This window comes from Rhinolophus hipposideros, assembly GCF_964194185.1.
Source record: "Rhinolophus hipposideros genome assembly, chromosome: 18".
Taxonomy (NCBI): Eukaryota; Metazoa; Chordata; class Mammalia; order Chiroptera; family Rhinolophidae; genus Rhinolophus; species Rhinolophus hipposideros.
The window spans coordinates 242476-266278 of record NC_138064.1 but is presented as its reverse complement, the minus strand read 5'-3'; the positions used below and the strand labels follow the sequence as shown (position 1 = coordinate 266278).

The 23803-nt window shown below is 56.7% G+C and overlaps 1 protein-coding gene across 5 annotated transcripts in view; it reads left to right on the top strand.

Annotated features, from left to right (window-relative positions):
• The first annotated feature begins 2967 nt into the window (after positions 1 to 2967).
• The window catches only part of CAMK2B (calcium/calmodulin dependent protein kinase II beta), a 74281-nt gene continuing 53445 nt past the window's right edge, over positions 2968 to 23803 (top strand). For 2 of the 5 annotated variants that reach the window (XM_081080056.1, XM_081080058.1), the window contains exon 1: positions 3073 to 3417. In XM_081080056.1, the coding sequence (XP_080936182.1) occupies positions 3353 to 3417 (65 nt within the window). In that variant the 5' untranslated portion in view covers positions 3073 to 3352. Of the gene's footprint in view, positions 3418 to 4067; positions 4328 to 23803 lie in introns of those variants that run through there. The other 3 variants (XM_081080055.1, XM_081080054.1, XM_081080057.1) reach the window with 3 other exon arrangements.

The following is a 23803-nucleotide window of genomic DNA, read 5'->3' as shown; positions in this document are numbered from 1 at the left end:
CCGCCGCCACCACCATCACCACCACCACCACCACCACCCCATCACTACCATCACCACCATCACCACCACCATCACTACCACCACCACCACCACCACCATCACCACCACCACCACCACCACCACCACCACCACCACCACCACCCCATCACTACCATCACCACCATCACCACCACCATCACTACCACCACCACCACCACCACCACCACCACCACCACCCCATCACTACCATCACCACCATCACCACCACCATCACTACCACCACCACCACAAACACACCACCACCACCACCATCACCCCATCACTACCACCACCACCACCACCATCACCCCATCACTACCATCACCACCATCACCACCACCATCACCACCACCACCATCACCATCAGCATCACCATCATCACCAAATCGTCCTCTCATATGTTTGCCACAGCATCCTGCATGGGCTGCCACATCAAGGGCCAGGTGATTGGAGATGGATGACTGGGATCTTTGTGCTTTGGGGAACTGCAGCATGCTCGTCCAGGCAGATGACTGTGCCTGAGAGAGGTGGTGGCAGTGACATCCCTCCCATGACATCAGCCCCTGGGGGTGAGGGGACAGAGGATGCCATGGCTTTCCTTGGGGGACTGAGCCCCAGTGCAGCACTTTTGGCTCTGCAGATGTGATGCTCGTTGCCATGGGGACCATCCTAACAATAACCTCCCAGAACTGAGAGCTGATATTCCCCACACCCGCCCCAGCTGCCACCTGGGAGGGAGAGCCCTCCTCACTGATGAAAGCCAGCTAGAAAGGATAAGGGGGAGGCGGAGATGACATGGGGGTGCGGGTGGAAGAGGTCCCTTCCAAAAGTAGGGATGGGAGACAAAACCCAGATGAGAGGGCTTCTGGGGGGCCCCAGAAAGAGTATGGCTGGCAGCCCCTCACCCTTCTAGCTTTTCCACTCTGCTGGGGAGGAGCCCTCTGGGCCTGGAGGTGAGGAGTGAGTTGCTCTGTGAGTGGGGGTGAGGGGTTGGGCTGTGTAGGACTGTCAGGGTCTCTGGAGGCTCAGCTGTTCCCCACAATGGTGCTCTGCCCTCAAGGTTGCTCTGCATCGCATCTTTAATGTTTCAGCCCAGGGGAGGGACTGCCCAGGGAACTTCAGGTGCTAACAGGAGAAGAGGGGCCTCAAACTGCACCCCTTTAGTGACCCTAACTTCTTGTATAACCTTGGACCTGGGCAGCCTCCTCACCCAGGGAAAGGGACCTCAAAACAAAGCACCCAGAGTGCTGCTGTGGAAGCCATGCATGTGTGTTACTGTGTGTATGTGTGAGTGTGTGAAAATAAGACGAGGCTTTGTAGAGCAGTGGGGTTTCAGTCCCAAGCATGTTCTAGCTGTGTCACCTCTGTCTCTCTGTCCCTTCTAATAGAATGGGTATAGTAATAGTATAACCCTCCTAGGATTGTTTGAGGATTAAATAAGATAATTCATGTAGAATCAGGTAAGCAAATCAGTGTCGTCATGCCTTTAATGTCACTTCATCATGGCATGGACTCGCGCTGGTATGAGTGTGTGACCCTGGCAGCGCCCAGAGTCTACTTGCAGCCTGGAGAGAGCCTGATTTGCCCAGGGGTGCAATTTTGTTTTGTTTGTTCTTTGCATTCTATTGTGAGCTCAGAACCACGCAGATGGCCCAGCATGTTGGGGGAGAGGCTCCTGCGGGGTTGAACACAGAGCAAGCCTCTGCTGGTCTGTGAGGGGCCTCACAGAAAAGGTGGGTGTCGCCTGTCAGGACAGCTGGGGGCTCTGGTCCCAGCACTGTGGCATGGCGGTGGTCTCCCATCCTGCCAACCCTGCTGCGATCAAGACCATGCCCCCAAAGGCCCCTCACTGCTCACCATAACCCCGATTATCCTTGGCCTCTGTCTTCTGGGTTCAAATGGGTCTGCAAAAGAACGCAGAACCTGGACTGGCCCAACCTGGTCTGCTAATCTGCCCGATATCCATGTGCTGAAGGCAACGTGGTGGAGAAGGCCCTGGCTGTCCCCACCCCAGAATCCCTCCCATGTGATCTTTTATCCAGGAAACACTTGTTGTGGCCTCTGGGGCCAGCCCTGGGCTGGCCACCAAGGTGAGTGATGAGCAGGAGCAGGGCAGGCCAAGAGCCCACCACTGGGAGCCCACCTGCTGTGCTGTCAGTGGCTCCCGTCAGGGCAGCCAGGCACCCCAAGTCCACAGCTGGTGGAAAATTTGCTTCCTCAGGGCCGGCCGCTCAGGGAATGTGGGGGCCCCACAGGGAGTGGGGGGTACCAGATCCCAGTGGGTCCTCTTCTAGATCTGAAGTCCCCATTCTAGGTGGCAGCCTGGGCGTGGCCCTGGGGGAGATTCTTCTGTGGAAAATTGGGGTCAGCCAGCTTCTCCTGCCAGCCCTCGTGCTCCCTCCTCCTTCTCTCCCAGGATGGACCCTCTTCAGGCCGGAGGAGGTGGGGGGCACGCAGGTGGATGACGCCTGGCACAGGGGAGAATGTGTCCTCCTTCCCCACAGGGGCTGTGAGCTTCAGGACACGAGTTCCCCTGACTCAAGGACCCTGGGCCTGAACTCTCACCGCCCCCTTGCTGGGACCTCTAGTGCAGACACCCCAGCACCCAGGAGTGGGAGGAGTGAAGGAGGGAGCGCTTGGGACCATGGGCAGGGGGCAGCCTCCAGCCTTTCACTCCCACCCCCAGGATCTCCAGTGCGCTCTCTAGTTTGGGGGTGACAGGACCATGCGGTGTGCGGACGGGTCAACGCAGCGTGTGCTCCCAGGGGTGTGAGGGATGAATCCTGTGGAACGTGGCACACGTGCCCCACCCCACCCCCACCCCCGCGCCCAGTGCCCTCACAGTCCCGGGCAAGGTGCCTTAAGGCCAGAGGGGGTGGGTTCACCGTGTGCTCCCGTGTGCGTGCGCGCGCGGAGGGTCGCCAGCGGACGCAGCCGGCGGTGCTGTGCGTGGCCCTGAGCTCCAAGGACTTGTGTGCAGGGCACATGTGTGCGCGCGCGCGTGCGTGTGCAGGGCGCGGGTGCGGTGAGGGCGCGTGCGGGGCTCGCGCAGGGGGCGGCAGGCGGGATCGGCACGGCAGGGCGGCGGTGACAGCAGCGCCCGCGCTCCCCGCTCCGCGCTCCGCGCTCCCCGCTCCCGCGCGTAGGTGTGCGGCGCGCTCCTGGCGGCACGGAGCGCGCAGATCTCGCGTGCGCTCGCAGCCCAGCTTGGCCCCCTCCTGGCGCTGCGAGCCGAGGTGTCGCCCGCGTCCGCGTCGCCGTGCCCGCGAGCGGGAGCCGGAGTCGCCGCCGCCCGAGCGCAGCAGAGCGCACGCCGAGCCCGCCCGTCGCCGCCATGGCCACCACGGTGACCTGCACCCGCTTCACTGACGAGTACCAGCTCTACGAGGATATTGGCAAGTAAGAGCCGCGGCGCGCGTGCGGGGCCGGACCCGGACCCGGACCCCGGCCCCCCGGCCCCCGGACCCCGGCCCCCCGGCCCCCCGGACCCCGGACCCCGGACCCCGGACCCCGGCCCCGGCCCCCCGGACCCCGGACCCCGGCCCCCGGACCCCCGGCCCCCGGACCCCCGGCCCCCCGGACCCCGGCCCCCGGCCCCCCGGACCCCGGCCCCCGGCTCCGGGCGCACTGCGGCCCCGCGCGCCCCCGGCTCCCACCGGCTCCGGGCCCGGAACGCACAGCCCCGCGAGGCCCGGACCCCGGGCCCCCGGCCAGGTCGCCGGACCTCCGCGCGCTCGGCCCTGCCTGGCCCTGCTCAGCGAGGTGGCCCGGCCACGAGCCCGGCTCGGCACGCGGGGCTCAGTGCGGCGGGGGCGGCAGCAGGTGTCCCCCGAGCGCCCGCAGACATGACGCATTTGGCGGCGGGAGGTCAGAGAGGAGGGGCGCGCCCGGGCGGCTGCGGGTCCCGGAGCGCGGGGGGCGGGCAGCGGGCCGAGGGTCATCCCTGGTGTGGGCCGTGCTGTCCCCACCCCCACTGAGCGGCTGGGCGCGGGGGCGGCAGGACCTGCTCGGCGCCTGCTCCTCCTCGTGGCTCCATCCGCGCGCGGGTGTCGTGGGGCGGGGGTGCTCGCTGCGCTTTGGGCCGCGTGGGAACAGCCTGCGCCGCGGGTCCCCCAGGGAATCTGTTCTGGGGGATTTTCCCGAGATCCTTCCGGAAGGAGTCTAGAGAGCTGGGATCCGAGGTCAGGAAACTGGGGTCAGGGCACTGGGCTGGGGACGAGGCGGCCAGGTGCGGAGCCTGCGGGGCTCCTGATGTCAGAGTCCGAGGTGGGTGCGGGCCGCAGGGGAGCTGTTGGAAGGCTCCTTTCAGGTAAGGCCACACCTGGGAACAGGTGGCTCCCCGGCTCTACTCGCCAATGTGAAGGGTGCAGGGCCCTAGCCCTGGCTTTGCTGGGGGGTTGCAGGTCAGGAAGCCCGTCAGGGGCTCCGCTGTGGCCGGGGCTGCCGGCTCTGTGAGTCGGGGGGCTTCACCCCAACCTGGTGCCGACGAGCCCCTCCTCCTCCATCGCCCGCCATCCCAGCTGCGCGGGTTTCCTCTTACACATCCAGCGGTGGTTCCTTTTTTTCTTCTAAACAAACGTCTCTGTTGACACCTTGTTTGAGGTGGATGCTGACCATTGATTGTGGGTGCGGAGTTGGGAGGAGCCTGGGGTGCAAATACCCAGGCCTAGAGGCTGGCGGGTGACCTGCCGGCCCGTGGTGGGGCCAAGGCTGGGCGGTGTACCCACAAACTCCCTGCCCTTGGTTGGGTGTCTGGCCCCAAGGCCGCTGGACCTGGAAACAGCAGAGGGAAGGGCAGGGTCTGCTTTCTCCGGGTTCCCCCCCAGGACACCAGCTGGGGGCGGCAGTGGGAGGAAGGGCGTCCCTTCCAGGGGCCTTCATGTTCTTCTCCACCCACAGGGCTGCCTCTCGGTGAGCCCCCATTTCCTTGCTGGATGAGCCTTGCTTCACATTCCTGTGAAGCTCTGGTCCCAGCAGTGAGTGCTGAGTATGGCAGCTGCCACCCACAGCCACACTGGGGAGTGGAGTCCTTGGGGCTGTCCTGGGGAGCGACAGCGGGTGGCAGCCCCCACAGTGCAGGTGCACCCGACCCCGGCCTGAGTGGGTGAGGAGGCCTGGTGTGTGTGTGGGGGGGCAGGGCCTGAGAGGAGGGGGGAACAGGGCTTCAGTTAGGCCTGGAGACCTTTGTGGAGCCCCCCAGGTGTGAGGCTCAGCCCTGCTGGGGCCTCCAGAGCAGGGAGGAGGCCAGGCAAGTGCAGGGAACTGGGCAGTCAGCTGCCCTGCCCAGGGCTGGGGTCCTCAGTAGCCATGTTGGCTGGTTGTTGACACAGTTGGTGTTGCTTCCTGGCCCAGGTGGATGTGTCCAAGTTTATTTAAAGCTGCAGCCCCTGGCACCAGTCAGACAACGCTGAGCGCCCTGCCTGGGAAGGCCAGGCCACTGGCCCACAGCTGCCCCTGTGACGTGGCCGCCAGCTTCTCTGGTCTCCCTCATCCCTTTCTCTACCCCCGCCAACTGCCAGGCATTGTCCACTGGGGCCTGGACTACAGGGTCTGAGGGCTAGAGGAGCTGTTTTCTGGGGCCCTGCCTTTGTCCGGCTGGGCCGGGCTGACGTGGACCATGTCCTGGGTTAAGAGCCACCTCGAGCTGGGGGTCCCCAGACAGGACAGAGCCGGGCAGGACACTCAGCCTAGCACAGAGCCGCCAGCAGCATGGTTTTAATGTGATTTCTCTTGATTTTAATCTGGGTAGATTTTTAAAATTGAGAAAACTTCCTGGAGTAATAAACACGTGTGTCTCTTCTGCCCAGAACTTAAAACTGTTCCTCCTCTATTGCTCTTTTGGCTTTAAGCTGTTTTTATAAGTTATAAGCCGTGAAGCATCACAGATCAGTGTGAAGCGCCATTTCCTCCAGCTGCTGTCATGCTCGTGGCGTTTGTCCTCCTTTTTTGGTTAATTTACACACAGATGGAAGTCTCCATAACTAATCTATAAGGTTCTTGGTGTGTTTTCTTTTAATTTTACATAAAAATCCTGAAGCTTGTGTTTTCACTCAGGTCAGTGTTGTTGGCATCTGTGTGAGGTGACACGCTGTGGCCTTGGCTGCTGCTTGTGCGTAGTGGCTGTGACGCGGACGGGTCGTACCACCGATGGCAGCTTAGGTTGCTCCCCGCTGTGCACCTCCAGCCCCGGCCTGTGTGCTGGGCACCAGTGGGCCGTGTCCTCGCGTGCTCCTGGGACCCTGCGTGCCCAGGCCCCCCAACCCCTCCTTGGTCTTGTACAGAGGTGTTTGTGCTCAGGCTCCCGCGCCTTCCACTTTTGGGGTGATCTACATAGAAGAGAGCTGTTCCCAGGAGGTTCTGGATGTAGTTCAGGGTCCCCTCCCTTTGGGGCACGTGGCCCCCAATGACCTGGAAGGAACATGTCACTTTGAACCTGTGATTTTATTTGATTCCACTTGACCAGGAAGTCCCCACCGCCAGCGTGTAACAGACACAGACCCAGGGAGGGTGGGCCACCTGTATCAGCCGTACCCCAATGTCCGGTTCAGGGCACCCCATCCCTCCCAGCTCCCCCAATCTCAAGAGACCAGAGCTGACCTTGGTGTGTCCTTGGCTCCGTCTAATGTGCCCCAGTGGCGGAGAGCAGGCCCTCACTGGCCAGTAAGTGCCCTGTCACCTTGCCAGTGGCTGGCTAGGTGGCTGATAAACTTGGGATATTCCGAGCAGGTGAGGTGTTGAGCCCCTGAGCTGTGGGTGCCTGGAGAAAGGGTTTGGGTGGAGGAGAAACCATCCAGTTTGCTCCCTCCCACCCACTAGCACTTCCTGCCACAAGGCCTTTGCTCATTCCTCCGGCTGCTCAGTGAGGTCACGTTCAGGTCTCAGCACCCGGTCCCCTCCCTGCCCACCCTATCCCCCTCTGTCTTCCCCTGGCACTGGGCAGCCTCTGACACAAAGGCTTGGCTCGGGGCCCCTGCCCTCAGCTCGGTCCCCTCCAGCACCATCCCTGCATGGTTCAATCTGGGGGTGACAGGCCCCTGCGGCTGAGACTGGATTGTGATGCAGGTATTCAGACGCACTCGCAGGCTGAGCTGCTGCAGCGTGCACACGACGGTGGTGCCGGCTTATTACTATCGAATGGTATTTTTATACCATAACCTACTTTGTTGAGAGCTAAGAATATATCTCGCGCTTGGCCTCGGTGTTCTTTCTCCTTGGGTGGCAGTCGCTAGCAGTTAAATGCTGCTCATTATATTAGCGTGTTCTGCAATCATCACCCCTTGATGGAAGAGGTGGCTGAGGCCCTGACACGCCCTCCAGGACCGAGGCCACAGGGGCCAGGGTTTGCTGCAGGCGGTCGACTCTGGAATCCATCTCTGGTCCTCCCATCTCTGCTCCTCTCAGGAGCTCCTGAGTTTTAAAACTGCTGCTGTTCCACCACTCACACGTGCTGCCTGTGGTCCACTCTGACCCTCAGCTCCTCAGGGTCTCACCTGTCCTTAGTGCCGTTCATCATTGTGCTTTTCCATCACAAAGTGCCGCCCCATGGCTCCCTCACCTCATCTCTCCATGGCAGTGAGCACTCTGCCCCCATGTGGGGCCAGCGAGGCTTGACATTTTAGTTTATTAATTAAACAAACTACAAGGACCATGTTGTCTCATAAAAAAAGCAACACACACGTATGTGTGGTAAACATGACTTTTACACTCATGTTTCCTCGCTCCCCAGAGGACCCTGGACTGTGATTTAATGTCAGTGTACGCTACCTATTTGTACACAAATACGTGTGCACATCACACACACACACACACACACACACACACACACACACTCGACTAAAAATGCAGACGGAATCACTGTATACAGACTCTACGATTTGTTTGTCCCCAGCCTTCTTCATGACCATCCCTCCACATCTGTCCTTTCTTACAGCCAGAGCCTGCCAGCAAGCTCAGAAGCAGGAAAATGTGTGTATATGTGGTGGCCATGTTTTAAAAACCAAATTGGGGACCCGTCCTCTGACAGACGTGTCAGAGGAAGGAGAGGGCCCTGTGTGTGCGATGGGGCCCCAGGGTCATCTGGGGGATAGGATTGGTGGATGAGCGACTGGGCCTCGTGTTCCTGGTGGGGCCGCAGGGACGGCACTGAGGTCTTGTTCAAAAAGCCCAAGACTGTGTTCCTCTCTGTTCTGGTTTGGGGGATCCCCCCAGAGTAAGAGAGAGAGAGAGATGCAATGTCGGATCTTCTTTCTTCCGCCGAAAATAAAGTTCTAACAGAGATGGTTCCCTTAGTGAGTCCACAGTCCACACAGCTGCCTGGGATCTAAGCACTTTAGAGGACAGACCAAGCCGAGGTGACATGAGCAGCTCTGATCCTTGGACACATCTCGTCCTCCCTGAGGCCACCTGGTCCAAGAAAGGTGGCCTTTCTGGAGATTTCAGATGTATTTTCAAAAATTTAGTTCCCTGTCTCTCTGACAATGGGATCTGATTTGATGATTTGTAAAGCATCTTTCACGGCGGCACGTCACTAGTAGTCAGTGCAGAAACATGCCCCCGTCACATTGTAGTATCATGGAGGGATGTGTATTTTATTCATGTAAAGCTCTGGGTCTGTTTAAAACAGAAACACCCGCTTATGTTAGAGTGCTGTTGCTAGCTGCCCCGCCTCTGTGTGGCCTGGCCTCCCAGGTCGGGGGGTCACTGGCCTGTGTGTTGGCACATGATCCTGGAGTAAGTTAGGGTTCTCTGCTTAGCCACATACAAGCTTTTGTTGAATTCTGGAGCAGATTGGCGATAGCTGGGCAGAGATGTAGGGACGTCTATGAGGAAGCGTGAACCGCTGCTGTGTGGGGCAGGAGAGAAGCACCGGGAGCCCAGCTGCGGAGCAGACAGTGAGGCCCGGGCAGCCAGGCACGGACCTTCATGAGCCCCGGGGCGTCCAGCTGTCCACATTGGTTTCTAGTATCTTAAAAACGTAAAAAGAAACATGTGAAAAGAACTTTAATAATGCATGTATTTAACCCAGTATATCTGAAATATTACATATTTCAACATGTAATCAATACAAAAGTTATTGTTAAGCGATTTTATGTTTAAAAAAATATTACGTCTTTGACATTTGTTGTGTGTTTTACACTTACTGCACATTGTGTTTCTGTGGCTACATGTGGTCACTGTGCTGGACGGAGCTGGTCTAGATGGTCCAGGTCATTCCTAATGTTATGGTGGTTTTGCAGTTTTTCTGGTGTCTTTGGCTCTTTTGCAGATGCCTTCATTCACTCAGCTAGCCTGCCCTCACACTTACCACTTGCCCGGCTCTTCCTAGGCACTGGGGACCCAGGGTGAGTGAGGGGGAGGGTGCCTGCCCTCGTGGACCTCACGATGGGAGGCGGTGTGAACACGGAGAAGCCCGTGCGTGGTGGGGATGCAGCAGCACCTCTGCTCCGGGAGTAACTGAGAAAGGTCAGCAGGCTGCAGAGATAAGAAGGCTGTGAGGCTCCGACAGCGGGGGAACCCCAAATCGCTGACCTCAGAATGAAAGAGGGGGGCTTGGGAAAGGACCTCCCAGAAATAAGAGGATGACAAGGTAGTTCTGGGAACAGCTGTGCACCAAGAAGTTAGAACACATACACGGAACAGTCATATGCTCAGAAAGACACAAATGACTGAAATGGACTCAAAAAGAAGTAGAAAATCTGAATAGACCTACAACAACTAAAGAGACTCATTAACAAATGTAAAAGTTTTAAATGCCCCACAAAGAAAGTCCCAGGCTTAGATCACGTCACTGGGAAGCGCTGTCAAACATTTAAAGAATTAACACCAGCCCTTCACAAAGTCTTCCAAAACCTAGAAGAGGAGAGAGTTCTTCTCCCCTCATCCTATGAAGCCAGCGTTACCCTGATACCAAAACCAGACAGAGACATCAGAAGACAGAAAACTACAGACCGAGGTCCCTCATGAATACAGATGCAACATCCTCAACAAAATACCAGCGAAACGAGGCCAGCTGCCTGTGACCATGGCTGTACCTTGTGACACGTAGGATCACCCAGGAGAGAAGGGGGGTCAGTGTGTCAAATTCACACAATGGAACACACCATGTTAACTGAATAAGCGAAGAACAAGCCGGACGACTCACACTTCCCGACTCCACAACTAAGTGGACAGAGACAGGGGAGCGGCTGGCACGAGCGTGGGCAGTGCGGCCGAGCTGGACACCTGGGCCAGTGGACTCAGAGAGTCTGGAACAGAACCCTGCATCGGTGGTCAGTGGTTTTTGACAGGGACGACAAGACACTTCTGTGGGGAAGGACTAAAGGTCCACTCAACCAATGCACAACGGGGGTTAGCAAGCAATGAAGTTGGAACCCTCTCTAACACTGCATATAAAAGTGACCTCAAAATGGGTCATAGACCTAATTGTAGGAGCTAACACTCTAAAATTCTTAGAAGAAACATGAGTAATTTGGATTTGGCCGTGGTTTCTTAGATACGACACTAAAAGCACAAGCAACAAAAGAGAAATAGATACATTGGATTTCATCACAATTAAAATTTTGTGCTTCAAGGGAAGCCATCAGGAAAGCAGAGTAGGAGGAAATACTTGCAAATCACAATCTGATGAGAAACTTGTATGCAGAACGTTTTAAGCACTTACTACTAACAGTAAAAAGACATAAATGACCCAATTAAAAAATGGGCAAAGAACCTGAGCAGATGTTTCTACAAAGAAGTTTCACAAGGGGACAAGGTGCTCAGTGTCCTTAGTCGTCAGGGAAATGCACATCAAAGTCACGGGAGGCCAGTGACAGTGCTGGTGAGGACACGGTGTGGAGACCCTCATGCTCTGCTGAGGGGGGGGGACGGTGCAGCTGTGGGGACGGTTTTGCAGTTCCTCAGTGTCCCTTCCTAGACGTGTCCCTAAGAGAGGGACACAGATGTCCCACAGCACTTCTCACAGCGGCGATATCCAAACAGCCAAAAGGTGGACACACCCACATGCCCATCAACTGACATGTGGATAAAGAAACATGTCGTGTCCGTGCGATGGGCCGTTTCAGGCATAAAAACATGCGAAGTGCCGCCAAGCAGGAGACGCAGCAGCGTGGAGCTCAGTGACAGGCCAGGCACAAAAGCCGCGTGTGGCATGACTCCATGCACTCGGGGCGTCTGGGAAGGCGGCTGTGCGGACCCCAGAGAGCCTGGGCTCGGCCGGCAGAGAGGATGGGGTGACTGCTTCTGGGCACAGGTGTGTTTTTGGGGTGAAGAAAATGTTGCAAACTCAGGTTGTGGCAGTGGACGTGTGCCCGTGGACACAGTGACAACCACTGAATGGCAGCCTCACGCAGCTGAACTGTTTGCTGTGGGAATTACATCTCACCACAGATGTTTAAAATAGATGAAACCTGTGGAGCAAAAGCCAAACCTCTAGCACCTGGAGCTCAGCCTCGAATGCTGAGAAGGGAGTTTACCAGAAGTGAGCTCTCGGCGGCAGCGTCCCCTCACCTTTGCTGAGGAGCAGTTGTGTCACCAGAACTTGGCCTCGTGCTGCCTGAGGACAGGCTCCAGAGCATGTCCCCTGGCTCACTTCACCGAAGCGACAGCCTTTGCTCTGTCCCACACTGGGGCGCCTGTCACCACGCAAGGAAGCAGCTGAGAGCCTCCTGCGAGCTGGAGGGTGCAGGCTGGTGTGGAACAGACAGCGGGTATGTGTGCACATGCGTGTGTGTGTGTGTGTGTTAGAGAGAAAGGCTGGAAGCTGAGACGCACCCCCAGGCTCCTGCCTGCCTCTTATCCCCCAAATCTCAGGATTTCGGACACCACAGCCGAGGGATCTTGCGTCCAGCAGGGTCTCAGAGCAGACGGAGGGCATGACTCCAGAAGGAACCACACAGGGCAGGCGGCCTCCTCTCCCGGCTCTGCTGGGCCAGGTGCTGGAGGGGGAGGCTCCCTGGGAGCAGGGAGGGTGAGTCCCAGTGGGTGTGGTGACAGATGCGGGTGGTGGGGGAGGACATGTTGTCAGCAGGATTGGCAGTGACGGGAAGGGCTGTAGTGGGGACCGGAGCAGCGCCCAAACCCCAGGCTCCATCATTCCAGAACCTCTGGCCGCCTACTTCACACCCTCAGCTGGGGTTCTCTCCCTTCTTTGTCCCTCTTCTCTCTGCCCCTTCTCCAGGTTCGGGTACCCCCATTGTTCCAGTGTGGGTGGGCCTCACGGTCCCATCCTTGGAGGGTCTCAGGTCTGAGGGGAGCCCTGGCAGCAGCAGGGAGAGGTGTGGGGCGCAGACTGTGGTGGCCTGAGATGGGCTGCGTGTCTTCTTCACACTGTAATTCTCTGATCGACATGAATGAACACTGATCTGCAGAGCTGCACCTATGATGCCCGCCAGGCAGCCCATCTGGTGGGGTGTCACCCAGGCACTTTCCAGTGTGGTGACCAACGGCGACCGCTCACTTGTTGGGTGGACACCTTCAGTTCCCTCCTCTCCTGTCTCCCTCACTTAAAGGGCCCTTCGGGGTCTGTCCAGATGCCATCTTGGGGACCAGTCCTTCCCCACCTGCTCGTCCTCAGTGGCTCCTCAGAAGGGAGCACTGAGCTTCGAACCTCCTTCAGTTGCAGGCATCGCCACTGATTTGCAGCAGGTGACCCTCCCTCTGGGCTGAGCCATCCTGATTCAAGTCACCTGTGCCCTCAGCCTCTGGGACTGTCAGTGCTTCACATCCCCGGAGACTTCTGTGCTGTCCCATCTCGGGGCACATGGGGTCTTCGGCCTCTGTGCCCATTGGGGGCATCAGCCAAGGCGTCTGCCCGGGCACTGCCACATGGACTCAAGGGGACAGTGTGGCCTGAGCCCAGTTGCTTTCTCTGTGCGGTGGGGGTGGTGAGGCAGGTCCCTTCCAGCAATAGAGTAGGGTGGGCGAGTGTGTGACTATGGGGAGTGTGGGTTATACCGCAGGGGTCGTCTCTCAGAGCGTCATTGTAGGGCCAGTCCCACAGTGTGTGGGGGGAGGGCACAGCCCTGTGCCGCCCCTCCTGTGTCCCCTCCCAGGGGCTCTGGCTTCCCCTGCACTGTCACTGGGGCAGGGCCTAGGGGGACCAGTAAGGAGGACACAGCTCAGAACCGACAGCGCCGCCAGTTCTCCCAGCTCATCCATCGATGGACAGAAAGCACCTTCCTGTGCTCAGACTGCGCAGAGAGCCCGGGGCTGTGGGCCGGGCAGCCCATCACAGCGGCTTGCTCCTCTTAGTTCGTGCGTTCCTCTCTGGGACTGGGGATTTTTTCTCTCTCTAAATTTATCTTTTTAATAGAGGTTCAAGTTTGATTTGTCACATGGTACTAAAGGAGCTGTTGAAAAACACGATTTTAAAGGCAGGTACCAGTTTCTTCCATCCTTAATGACTTCCCAGAGATAGGGCTGCCAATGTGACCCCGACGGACATTTTTTCTGGCAAAATGTACGTCACCTCGGTTTACCGTCTGGACCATTTTAGCTTCGTGGTCTCACGTACACCCCCACCGTTGTGCGGCCACCCCATCGTCCATCCCCGGAACTTTCTCATTGTCCCAAACTGACACTCTGTCCCCATCAGACTCCAGCTCCCCGTACCCCAGCCCTGTCTCTGCATTGAGTCCTGGGGACCGTGCACACATGGACGCACAGTTACTTGTCCTTCTGGGGCGGGCTCGTTCGCTCAGTGCTGTGCCCCAATCCACCCTCACCCAGCCGGTGTCAGCCCCCCTTCCTGCTTCGGTCTGAGCCATAGGACGGACATGGATGGACATGTTGTGTCTCCCCACTCACGTGCCAATGGGCCCTGGCTGGCTCTCACCTTTTGGTTCCTGGAACAGTGCTTCTGTGAACATGGGTGTGCAAAGAACATTTTTAAAGGACACAGCTGTGGTTTGCTCCCCCAGACCATGACTTCTCAGCACCAGCCTTGTGGCTGTGTGGTTGTAGTTCTCCCCGGAAAGCAGGAGGGCTGGTCGGTGGCTTTTTGGGGCCCCCGTGTCTCTTTGCATTGTTTCTGTGGAAGCCACACTTCCTTCACCTGAGATGTCACAGCACTGAGGTGTCTGTGAGCTGACCACAGTGATGTCCACGTTCCTGGGGATAAGACTGCAGAAGGACAAGTGCTCATGGATCTGAAACAGAAACAGAAACTAACCCCTAGAACTTGAACGGACGCACACCTGGCAGGAAGAAAAAAGCGAGGCCCCCGGGGCCATCGAGTTCGTCTGGGGACACTGCTGTCTGGCCGTCAGGTCTGTCTGTGCAGAAGGCGGGCCAGCCTCTTCCTCTGTGGGCTGCGGGGACTGACTAGTCCCCTCCCAGCTGGTGACTGCCTGGCACTGATGAGGGGCGCGTCACTCCCAGGCAGCAAGGAGTGGCTCTGTGGCTCCAGCCGTCCTGTTCCTCCTGGCTCGGCTTTGGGCTGCCACACTAACGACGAGGGACACAGGCTGCGTTCCACCGCGCATCGGCCCTTCCCACCTTGCAGGGACCATCCCAGGGGTGCAGACGTGGAGCTGGGTCAGTCACCACCCAGGGTGGCACTGAGCATTCTGGGAGGGGGTGTTGGACGGTGGGTTTGCCTCTGTGGGTCCCGGGCTCAGGTTCTGGGGGCCATCTTGAGAGCACAGTGGCCTAGGTGTGACATCAGTGTCCCCAGGCCAGGCGGCCTTGGCCTGAGGTGGGCGGACAGGTGTGAGTGGCTCCTGGTGGAAACCTCCCGCTCTGGGGAGAATTGAGCCCCTGCCATGAGGCCCTCCACTTGTGGGCCCCTGTGGGACAGCGTGCAGCACAGAGGGCAGGCTGCACAGTGCACTGGAGGGGTGAGCCTGCGGGACAGCAGGGCGGGGCCGGGCCAGCCGCCTACACCGCCCCTGGCGCCTTGGCTGTTCCCTCCTGGGCCCCTGGCCTGGCATCAATGAGGGCAGCTGGCCGTGGGAGAAGCGGGCTGGGGCTCACGTGCCCCACTCCCCAGAGACCCCTGTGCAGAGGCAGCGGGGGGGGGGGCCGTGAGGCAAGGCCCACGGGCAGCTCCCAGAGTCCCCAGACAGGGTCACGCCTCCACAGACACAGTTCTGTCATCCTTATAATAAAGGTGACGTTGACTTCTTCCCATACCCACATTTTTAACAATATAAAAGTGTTTACAGTTATTTGTCAGGAAGGTACTTGTCGGAGCATGAGTAAGATGGATGTCCTGAGTGCCCCAGCTGGTCAGCGCGCGGGCAGGGCCGGCGTCCAGGATGGGCCAGGACCCCGTCTGGGCCAGCTCTTCCCAACGGAAAGCAGATTAAAAAGTCAGCAACGGTTCTGGGAATCGCTGTCACTGGTTTCTGGTCATTCAGATGAAGTGACCTCTGCTGGGATGGGCCAGGAAGGCTTGCCCAGGAAATGAGCTTCACACTGTGGTACCTGGGGGTCTTGTGGGGAGTGGGACACGCAGGGACGTGTGCGGGGCTGGTGACCGCAGGGGCGTCTTCTCTGCCTCTCACCCCACCCTGTGCACTGATCTTGGGCTAGCGGTCACCTGCGTCCCCTGGCACAGCCAGGCCTCACCCTTGGGACACAGGCCGGGTTTGAGGGTCCTGCCTCCCCCTTCTCGGCAGTCTCCCTCCCACCCTGCTCCTCCCACAGGATGTGACATCAGTGTCACAGGGGCATTCGAGGGAGAAGTACGGGCACCCTCCCAGGGGACAGGTGGGGGGCACACACACAGCTGCCACCTGCAGGCAGCTGTGGGGACACTCTGGTCGTGTCCCGTGAGAGGCTGGGTCCTGGGGGCAGAGAGGACCATCCAGATTCACTGTCCGGACAGAATAGAACCCACCTTGCTCCTCTCCTGTGGGCGGGGCCCCCGAGCCGCACGTGGCCAAGGGCTGACTCCTCACATACAGAGAGCTCTGACAAGCTGATAAGAAAATAGCTGCAGATCCAAGAGAGATATGGGGGAGCTCCGTGAGCAGGCTGTTCATGGACAGAAGATGGAAATTCAGCTGTGGAAACGCAAAGATCACGGATGAACTAGAACCACCACTGTCCGGTCCCCAAGCTCACCTGGCTTCAGACACTTGAATGACTCTTCCTGGTGGCCCAGATGCTGATGAGGCCACACAGCCAGTCTCCTGCCCCTCCCTCCTGCAGCCGGAGAACCGAGGCCCTGGGAGTGGGTGGCCCTGGACGGGCCTGAGACCTGTGCGTGGGCAGAGGGAATTCTAGATGTGCCTCCTTCTCCTCCGGGCAGAGCTGTCCCTCTGCAGGAGGCCCACGGGCCGTCCTCCAAAGGGCCCGGGGCCTTAGTGCTCCCATCCAGGCTCTGCAGAGGCCACCGCAGACCGCACTCCGGCCTGGCGGCAGGAGTTGGTGTCAGGCACTGAGGGGTCCTGGGTGATGCTGGCACTCTCCGCCCCCATCCCACGTCTGTCCTCATCGAGGTCTTTGCGTAATGTCGACCCGCCATTCAGGTCACCACCATGGCTTCTGGGGGATGGGACCCAGTGTGGTTGTTGCTGAGATTTCCTGCAGAATGTGGGTCACCCGAGAGAAAGGGGGAGAAGAAGAGAGAGCAACATGGAACTGGGGTGTGTGTGAAGCACATAGGCCTACCAGCCTGACCCCCCAGGAGCCAGGGTGGTGTGTGTCCACTGGTCAGGCCGGATGGAAGTGAGCCCTCAGTAGGGATACCCTGCTCATGGCCCCTCCTGCCCTCCTGCCAACGGTGTCCCCTTTCCTCTTTTCGTGTCTTCAGGGGCAGCGGGACTGCCTGTCCCTAGAAGGTCTTTGTCCTGCTCAGGACCTCGTCCACCCTCTGCCCCATCACAGTGTGTGTGTGTGTGTGGGGGGGAAACTGGTGACATTGGGGGTGTGCAGAAGGAGGCCACACTGTATCCTGGTATATTCCCTGTCTAGTGGGAACCGGTAAGTGCTAACAACTTGGGGGGGAAGGCTGACAGATGGTGCTTGCACTTCTGTGTGGTGTAAATACAAACCCCCATGGCCAACCTCCCTTAAAAATTTGTTCTCTAGATGGTATGAGCTGGCCTGTGGGCCAGACCAGGGGGACCGCGGCCTGGCCCCTTCTGTCTGGGCTGCGGTGGGACCCTCCTCCTCAGCTTGGCTGGAGAGCCGAGGGAGGTGACACTGCCAACGGGGGCAGCCATCCTCACAGTGGCCGGTGGCCGGGTGCGTAAGCGAAACTCTGACACCTGCAGTCCTCTGGTCATGGGAGAGTTTTGAGGTTTCAGTGTGAGTGTAATACATCTGTTCTTCTTAAGGCATTTGCTTTTCTGCATGCGGTTAAGCTCTCATCGTGAAGATACTTTGTTTTTTCTTGCTACTTAAAAAACAAACAATGCACTTGATTTGTTAGGGCTAGTTTATGTTCACAGAAAAATTGGACAGAAAGTAACGAGTTGCCCTATTCCAGCTCCCAACCTGCCCCAGTGCCCTTCACTGTTACATCTCGTGTCTGGGTGCGGTTACAGTGGCCTCCAATATTGCTACATTGTCACTGACGGAAGTCCACGGTTTCCATGGGGTTCTCTTTATGTTGTATAGTTCCACAGGCTCACAAAGGCCACGCGTCAGCAGCATTTCAGGTCCCGCTGCTCCCTGTACATCCCTCCTCCCAGAGTCACAGACAACCCCTGACCTTCTCACTGTCTCCATGGTTTGCCTTTTCCAGAATGTCACACAGGTGGAACCGTACAGTGTGCAGCTGTTCCAGACTAGCTTTTGTCACTTACTTGTATGCATTTAAGGTTCCTCTCTGTCTTTTCATGGCTGAGAGCTCCTTTCTTTTTATCACTGAATAATGTTCCGTTGTCTGGATGGACACAGTTTATCCACCCACCCACTGAAGGACGTCTCGGTTGCTCCAAGTCTTGGCAGTGGTGAGTAAAGCTGCTGTGTTTACAGGTGTGCACGTTTTCATGGGTACACGTTTTCAGCTCCTTTGGGTAAATACCAAGGAGCATGGTTGCTGGGTCGATGAACAACAGTTAGTGTGCGTTTAGTTTTGTAAGAAACTGCTGCGTCGTCTTCCGAAATGGCCGCACCACCTGCACCCATCAGCCCTGGGAGCTGCTGGTGCCCACGTCCTCCCAGCAGGCGGTGTCGTCAGCGGCTGGATTCGGCCACTCTAATGGGTGAGCTGTGGTGCCTTGTTGCTGCTTTAATTCATTTCCGTGGCGATATGTACTGTCGCCATCTTTTCATTGCTTATGGTCTTTAGCTCATTTTAAATTGGGCTTTTTATTTTCTTGCTGTGAATTTTAATGGTTCTTTGTGTATTCTGGATACAAGTCAACTATTACATGTGTGTTTTGCAGACATTTTCTCCCATCTGTGGCTTGTCTTCTGGTTCTCTTACCCCATCTTCATGGAGAAGAAGTTTTTGTTCTAATGAAGCCCAGCTTATTAATTATTCTGTGGATCGTGCCTTTGGTGTATTGGAAAAAGTCACTGCTGAAACTGAAGGTCACCTAGAGTTCCTCCTAGGTGTTTTGTAGGACTTTTTAGTTTTGTGTTTTATATTTAGAGCTGTGATCCATTTTGAGTTAATTTTTGTGAAAGATATAAGGTCTGTGTCTACATTTTTTTTTTTTTGCATCTAGATGTCCAGTAGTTCCTGTACTGCCTTTGTTTGGGCAGCTATAACCAAAATGCCATAAACAGGGTGGTTTATAAACAACAGACATTTATCTCTCACAGTTCCAGAGGTTGGAAGGTTAAGATCAATACTCTGGCAGATTCAGTGTCTGATGAGCCCGCTTCCTGGATGGTGATCTTTTCCCTGTGTCCTCGCCCGGTGGAAGGGGCGGAGAGATCTCTTGGGGTCTGTTTAAAAAGGCATTAGTCCCATTAATGAGGGCTCTGTCCCCACAACCTCATCACATCCCAAAAGCCCCACCTCTTAAAACCATCACCTTGGTGGTTAGGATTCCAACATAGTAACTTTGGGGACACACACATTTAGTCCATAGCAAGCACTGTTTGTTGAAAAGACCATCTTTGCTCCATTGACTTGCCTCTGCTCCTTTGTCAAAGGTCAGTGGGCTGTCCTTGTGGGGTCTGTTCCTGGGGCTCTGTTCTGTCCCCCTGGTCGGTTGGTCTTCTCCGTCCCCAGCACCACACTGTCTCGAGTCCCACAGCTTCATAGCCAGTCTGGACGTCGGCCGTGTCAGTCCCCCGACTACGTTCTTCTCCTATATTGTGCTGGCTCTTCTGGGTCTTTCGCCTCCAGCTTTAGAATCAGTGAGTCGATAGTCACAGTCACCTCCTGGGATTTTCATTGAGATGACATTGAATCTGTAGATAAGTGGGGAAAACTGACATCTTGACCATATTGAGCCTTCCTGTCCATGAACATGGAATATCTGTCCATTTATTTAGTTTTGATTTTGTTCATCAGAGTTTTCCTCACACAGGTCTTGTGCATATTTTGTATTTGTGTACCTAAGTATTTCATTGTTGCTGTTACTATAAATGTGTTATGTTTTTAAGTTCCAGTTCCACTGGTTCATTGCTGGTTTATAGGAAAGTGGTTGACTTTCGTGTATTAATCTTGTATTCTGCAACCTTGCTGTCATAGCTCATTAGTTCCAGGAGTTCTTGTTGTTGATGATTATTTGGGACTTTCTACATAGATAATCATATCGTTTGCAAAGAAAGACACTTGTATTTCTTCCTTCCTGATCTGTATACTTTTTCTTTTCTAATAGCATCAGCTAGGACTTCCAGTGTGATGTGGTGAGAGGGGAAATCCTTGCCTTGTTCTGACCTTAGAAGAAAAGCATCTACTTTCTCACCAAAAGTGTGATGTTGGTTGAAGGTTTTTTTGTAGATGTTTGCTGGGGACTGAATTGCGTCCCCCCAAAATCTATAGATTGAAGGCTTACCTGCCACAGGGACTGTATTTGGTGATAGGAACTTCAGAAGGCAATTAAGGTTAAATGAGCTCATGACGGTGGGGCCTCATCTGATAGGATTAGTGTCCTTATAGCAAGAGATACCAGAGTTCACTGCTCTGTCCCCACGTACCCCCACTGAGGAAAGGCCAGGTCAGCACATAGTGAGATGAGCTCATGTGAGGAACCTCCCTGCCGGACTGTGGGGTCGGACATCCTGCCTCCAGAACAGTGAGAAAATCCATTTCTGTGGTTTAAGCCCCAGGCCATGATGTTTTGTTACAACAGCCAGAGCTGAGTAACCTCAGGCTCTTTATCAACTTGGGCACGTTTCCCTCCATTCCTAGTTGACTGAGGGTTTTTGTCTTGAATGGGTTTGGATTTTGTCAAAAGGTTTTTCTGCATCTTTTGATATAATCGTGTGATTTTCTTTTAAGTCAGTTGATGTGAGGATCACATGAATCGGTTTTCAAATGTCGAGCCGGGCGGCCTCGCTCACCTGGGCACATTGACATCCACACCCCATGAGGGTGCACGGTGGATTTTGTCAGAAGCCTCATTTGGGCAGAAATCACCCCATGCTGCTTGCCTGGTTCCATCTGCTCCCAGTGTTGTCAGAAATGTAAAGAAAACATCTCTGAACTTACATTCTTGGCTTGCCTGGGAGGACAGTGTCAGGACCTCACAGCACACGTGATTAGGGGAGGCGTCCCTGATGGGAGGGCTGTTTGGGGGGCTCAGGTGCCCTGTTCAAAGGGGCGCAGAGAAGAGGACGCTCTGCCGGTGTTTCCTCTGTCTGAGATGTGCCCACAGGACTCCACGGCAGTGGCTGCTGTCATGGGTGGGTGGGTGGGTGTCCTCAGGGGGCCTGTGGACATCCTGTGGGCTGATGCCATCTCTGTCCCACCCTCTCCACGTGGTTCTTTGCTGAAGGATTCAGTCTCTCAGAGGACGTCTGTTGCTGTCTCCAGTGGGTCACATGGGGTTTCAGAGGGACATCCGTATTGAGGCCTTAGACGAGAAGGCCTTTGGCCCTAATGAGACTTTTTGGAATAGAGATTTTGTGGTCAGATAAGTAGGGAGAGGCTGTGCCTCGTGCTCCCTATTTGGAAATTTATGACACAGATGACTGTACGAAAGGCCCTGATAAATCCCACAGTAAAGAAGGAAGGACAGAGGAAAGGAAGACAGTGTCACTTTCTGGTTCCCAAACTTACTTGCCCACAGAACCCCTTTGCAGCTAACATCTGTTACTAGTCTGTGGAACTAATACTTCAGGAACATCGTTTGGGAAGAGTGCCACCCCTTAAGGCACAGCTGGGGGTCAGCATGTGTTGTGGGTCAAAACTCATGGGATGGAATCCCAACCCCAGGACCTCAGGATGGGAGCTGATCTGGAAAGAGGGTGGCTACAGACCTCATTAGTCAGGATGAGGTGCTGCTGGCTTAGGGCGGCCTCATCTAGTATGGCTGTGTCCTTATCAAAAGGGCATTTGGCCAGAGACAGGGAGAACGCAATGTGAGAGTGAAGGCAGAGACGGGGTACTGCTTCTAGACGCCAGGGAACACTGAGGGGTGCCCGCAAAGCCCCAGAAGCTGGAGAGAGGCCTGGAACAGATTCTCCCTTGTGACCTCAGAAGAAACCAGCCCTGCCAGCACCTTGAGGTTGGTTCTCTGGCCTCCAGAGCTGGGAGACGATCGTGTCTTTTATTTAAGCCACTCTGCCTGTGGGGCTTTCTGCAGTGGCCCCAGGACACTGGCACAGCGCAGGCTCAGAGGTTGGGGTTGGGGGGCTGCCGGGGTTCCCAGGGAGGACCTGGGAATGGCCAGGGTGGGATGCTAGGCTGTGGTGAGAACAGGCACCCACCGCTGATGGCGTCAGTTGTAAGTCACCCAGCAATTGTGCCTTTGGAATGAAAGTCTATGGAAAGAACTGAGCTCACAGCAGCCGTTTCCGAGAAGGACAACTGGAAACACCCCCGATGCCTGCCATCGAGGAAGCACTCAGCCAGCCACTGAAGGATGCTCTCTGCGTGAAGTGCTGTTAAACGCGGAAGGTGACACACAAAGCAGGATTCTCACATGGATGGGCAGTGCCAGGTGCTGGCAGCGACGGCAGGAGCCGGGGCGCTCACCAATGGAATGAAAGGTTCTCTGGTGCTGTCTCTAGTTGGGCCACTTCAGACCCTGTTTCTGGAACCCAGGCTGTTTGGGGACATGGTCCCCTGAGCTCCCATGCCACCATCCATCAGTGGGTGATGGGCAGCTGTCCCTCCCTGGGACCTCTGGCTCCCACCAGCACAGCCACCCACCATCAGGGCAGCACGCTCTCCTTCCCTGTGCATGGAATGGCCCCCAATTGTTCAGCAGTCAAGTGCGTCCGCCACTGAGCTGCAGGGGCAGCTGGAAGCCCAGGTGGGGCCCCTGGAGACGTTGGAGGTGAGACCACAGAAACAGGAGCTCCCTCAGTAACGCCTGTCAGGACCTCCCGGTGCAGCGTGTCCCACGCGGAAGCCGGCAGCCCCAGTCCCAGGTGCAGGGTCCTGGGAACAGTGTCACACTTGCTGGCCATTGCCCACTGTAGGCGGTGCCTGGCTGTGCAAATGGGAGTGGGGTGGGAGCCTGGCCACACCAGCCTGTGGGTGGGCCAGTCACCACTTCACTGGCTGCTCCACACTGAGGTGTGCTGTTGGCGTTGTCTGGCCCTGCATCCCCACAGCGATGAGCTTCAATCCCCAAACCCTGCCTGTGACCCGAGGGCGAGGCCCGCAGGTGACCGCTGTGACAGGAGGTGTGCAGGTGCCCAGAGGCAGACTGGGAGTGGGGTGGAGGTAGCTCTTTCTAGAACTTTCCCTTAGGCCAGGCAGCAGGACAAGCCTGCCCTAGGGGGGCTTCTGAGGGTGCTCACTCCCACCTGGCAGGGGCTGGGGTGAGGGCAGCCTGCGTCCAAGACCAGGGCCTGTCCACCCTGGGCTAACCGTGAGCCCATTGCTGAGCGTCTGCCAGATGCCGGCGCTGTGCCGCCCCCATCCTCATTCCCTCCAGCATCTGACTCTGCCCTCGTCACCCACACTTACCCTCCTCCCCAGCCCTGGAGGAGAAGGCAAGGCCTGCCGTGGAGCAGTGGGCAGCCCGGGGTAGGCGTCTGCAGAGCCATCCGGCCAGGCTCTCAGTTGGCTTATTTATGCGCACCCTGCCACTGACTCCTATACTCACCTGTCTGGGTCCCTCCCCACTCCGCTCCGGGATGCAGCACACTTTTGGGGCCACTTGGAGCTGTGTACCGCACCGACCATGCTTTAAGTTCCCCATAAATGGGCAGGCTGGACCTTCCAGCTGGGGATCAGACCAGCCATGAGGTCTCATTCTGGCCCCAGAAGACCTGACCATCCAGCGATGCCTGTGGAGCCCGTGCTGGGATGTCCCAGCCATCTGGGGGCTGGAGCGTGACAGATGGCACCCCAGACCCTAAATGGGGGTGGAGGGTACAGACCAAACCAAAGTCTTTGAACCAGAGGGGCACGAAACGTGTGGCCTCCCCTCACTACACTCTCTCCAAAGCTCCAAGCTCATGTGTCAAATGTACCATCTTTTCACTTCAATAAAATAGACTGTTTTGAGAACGTAGCCCATGCACCTAGTGAGAAAATTGCACAGGGCAGAGGAGGTGCGGTGAATAGAGTGCTCCCCCATGTCCAGCCCCAGGGGGCTGCTGCGCGTATCCCACTGACTGGAAAAGGGAAGACGCAGCTCTAAGAACAACCATTGATCTTAACGACCTGTGTCGTTGAGAAAATGTTTCATGAAGTTTAATGCAATGTTTCTTTTTTCAGGGAAGTGAATATAGTACATGTTAATGAACTTCT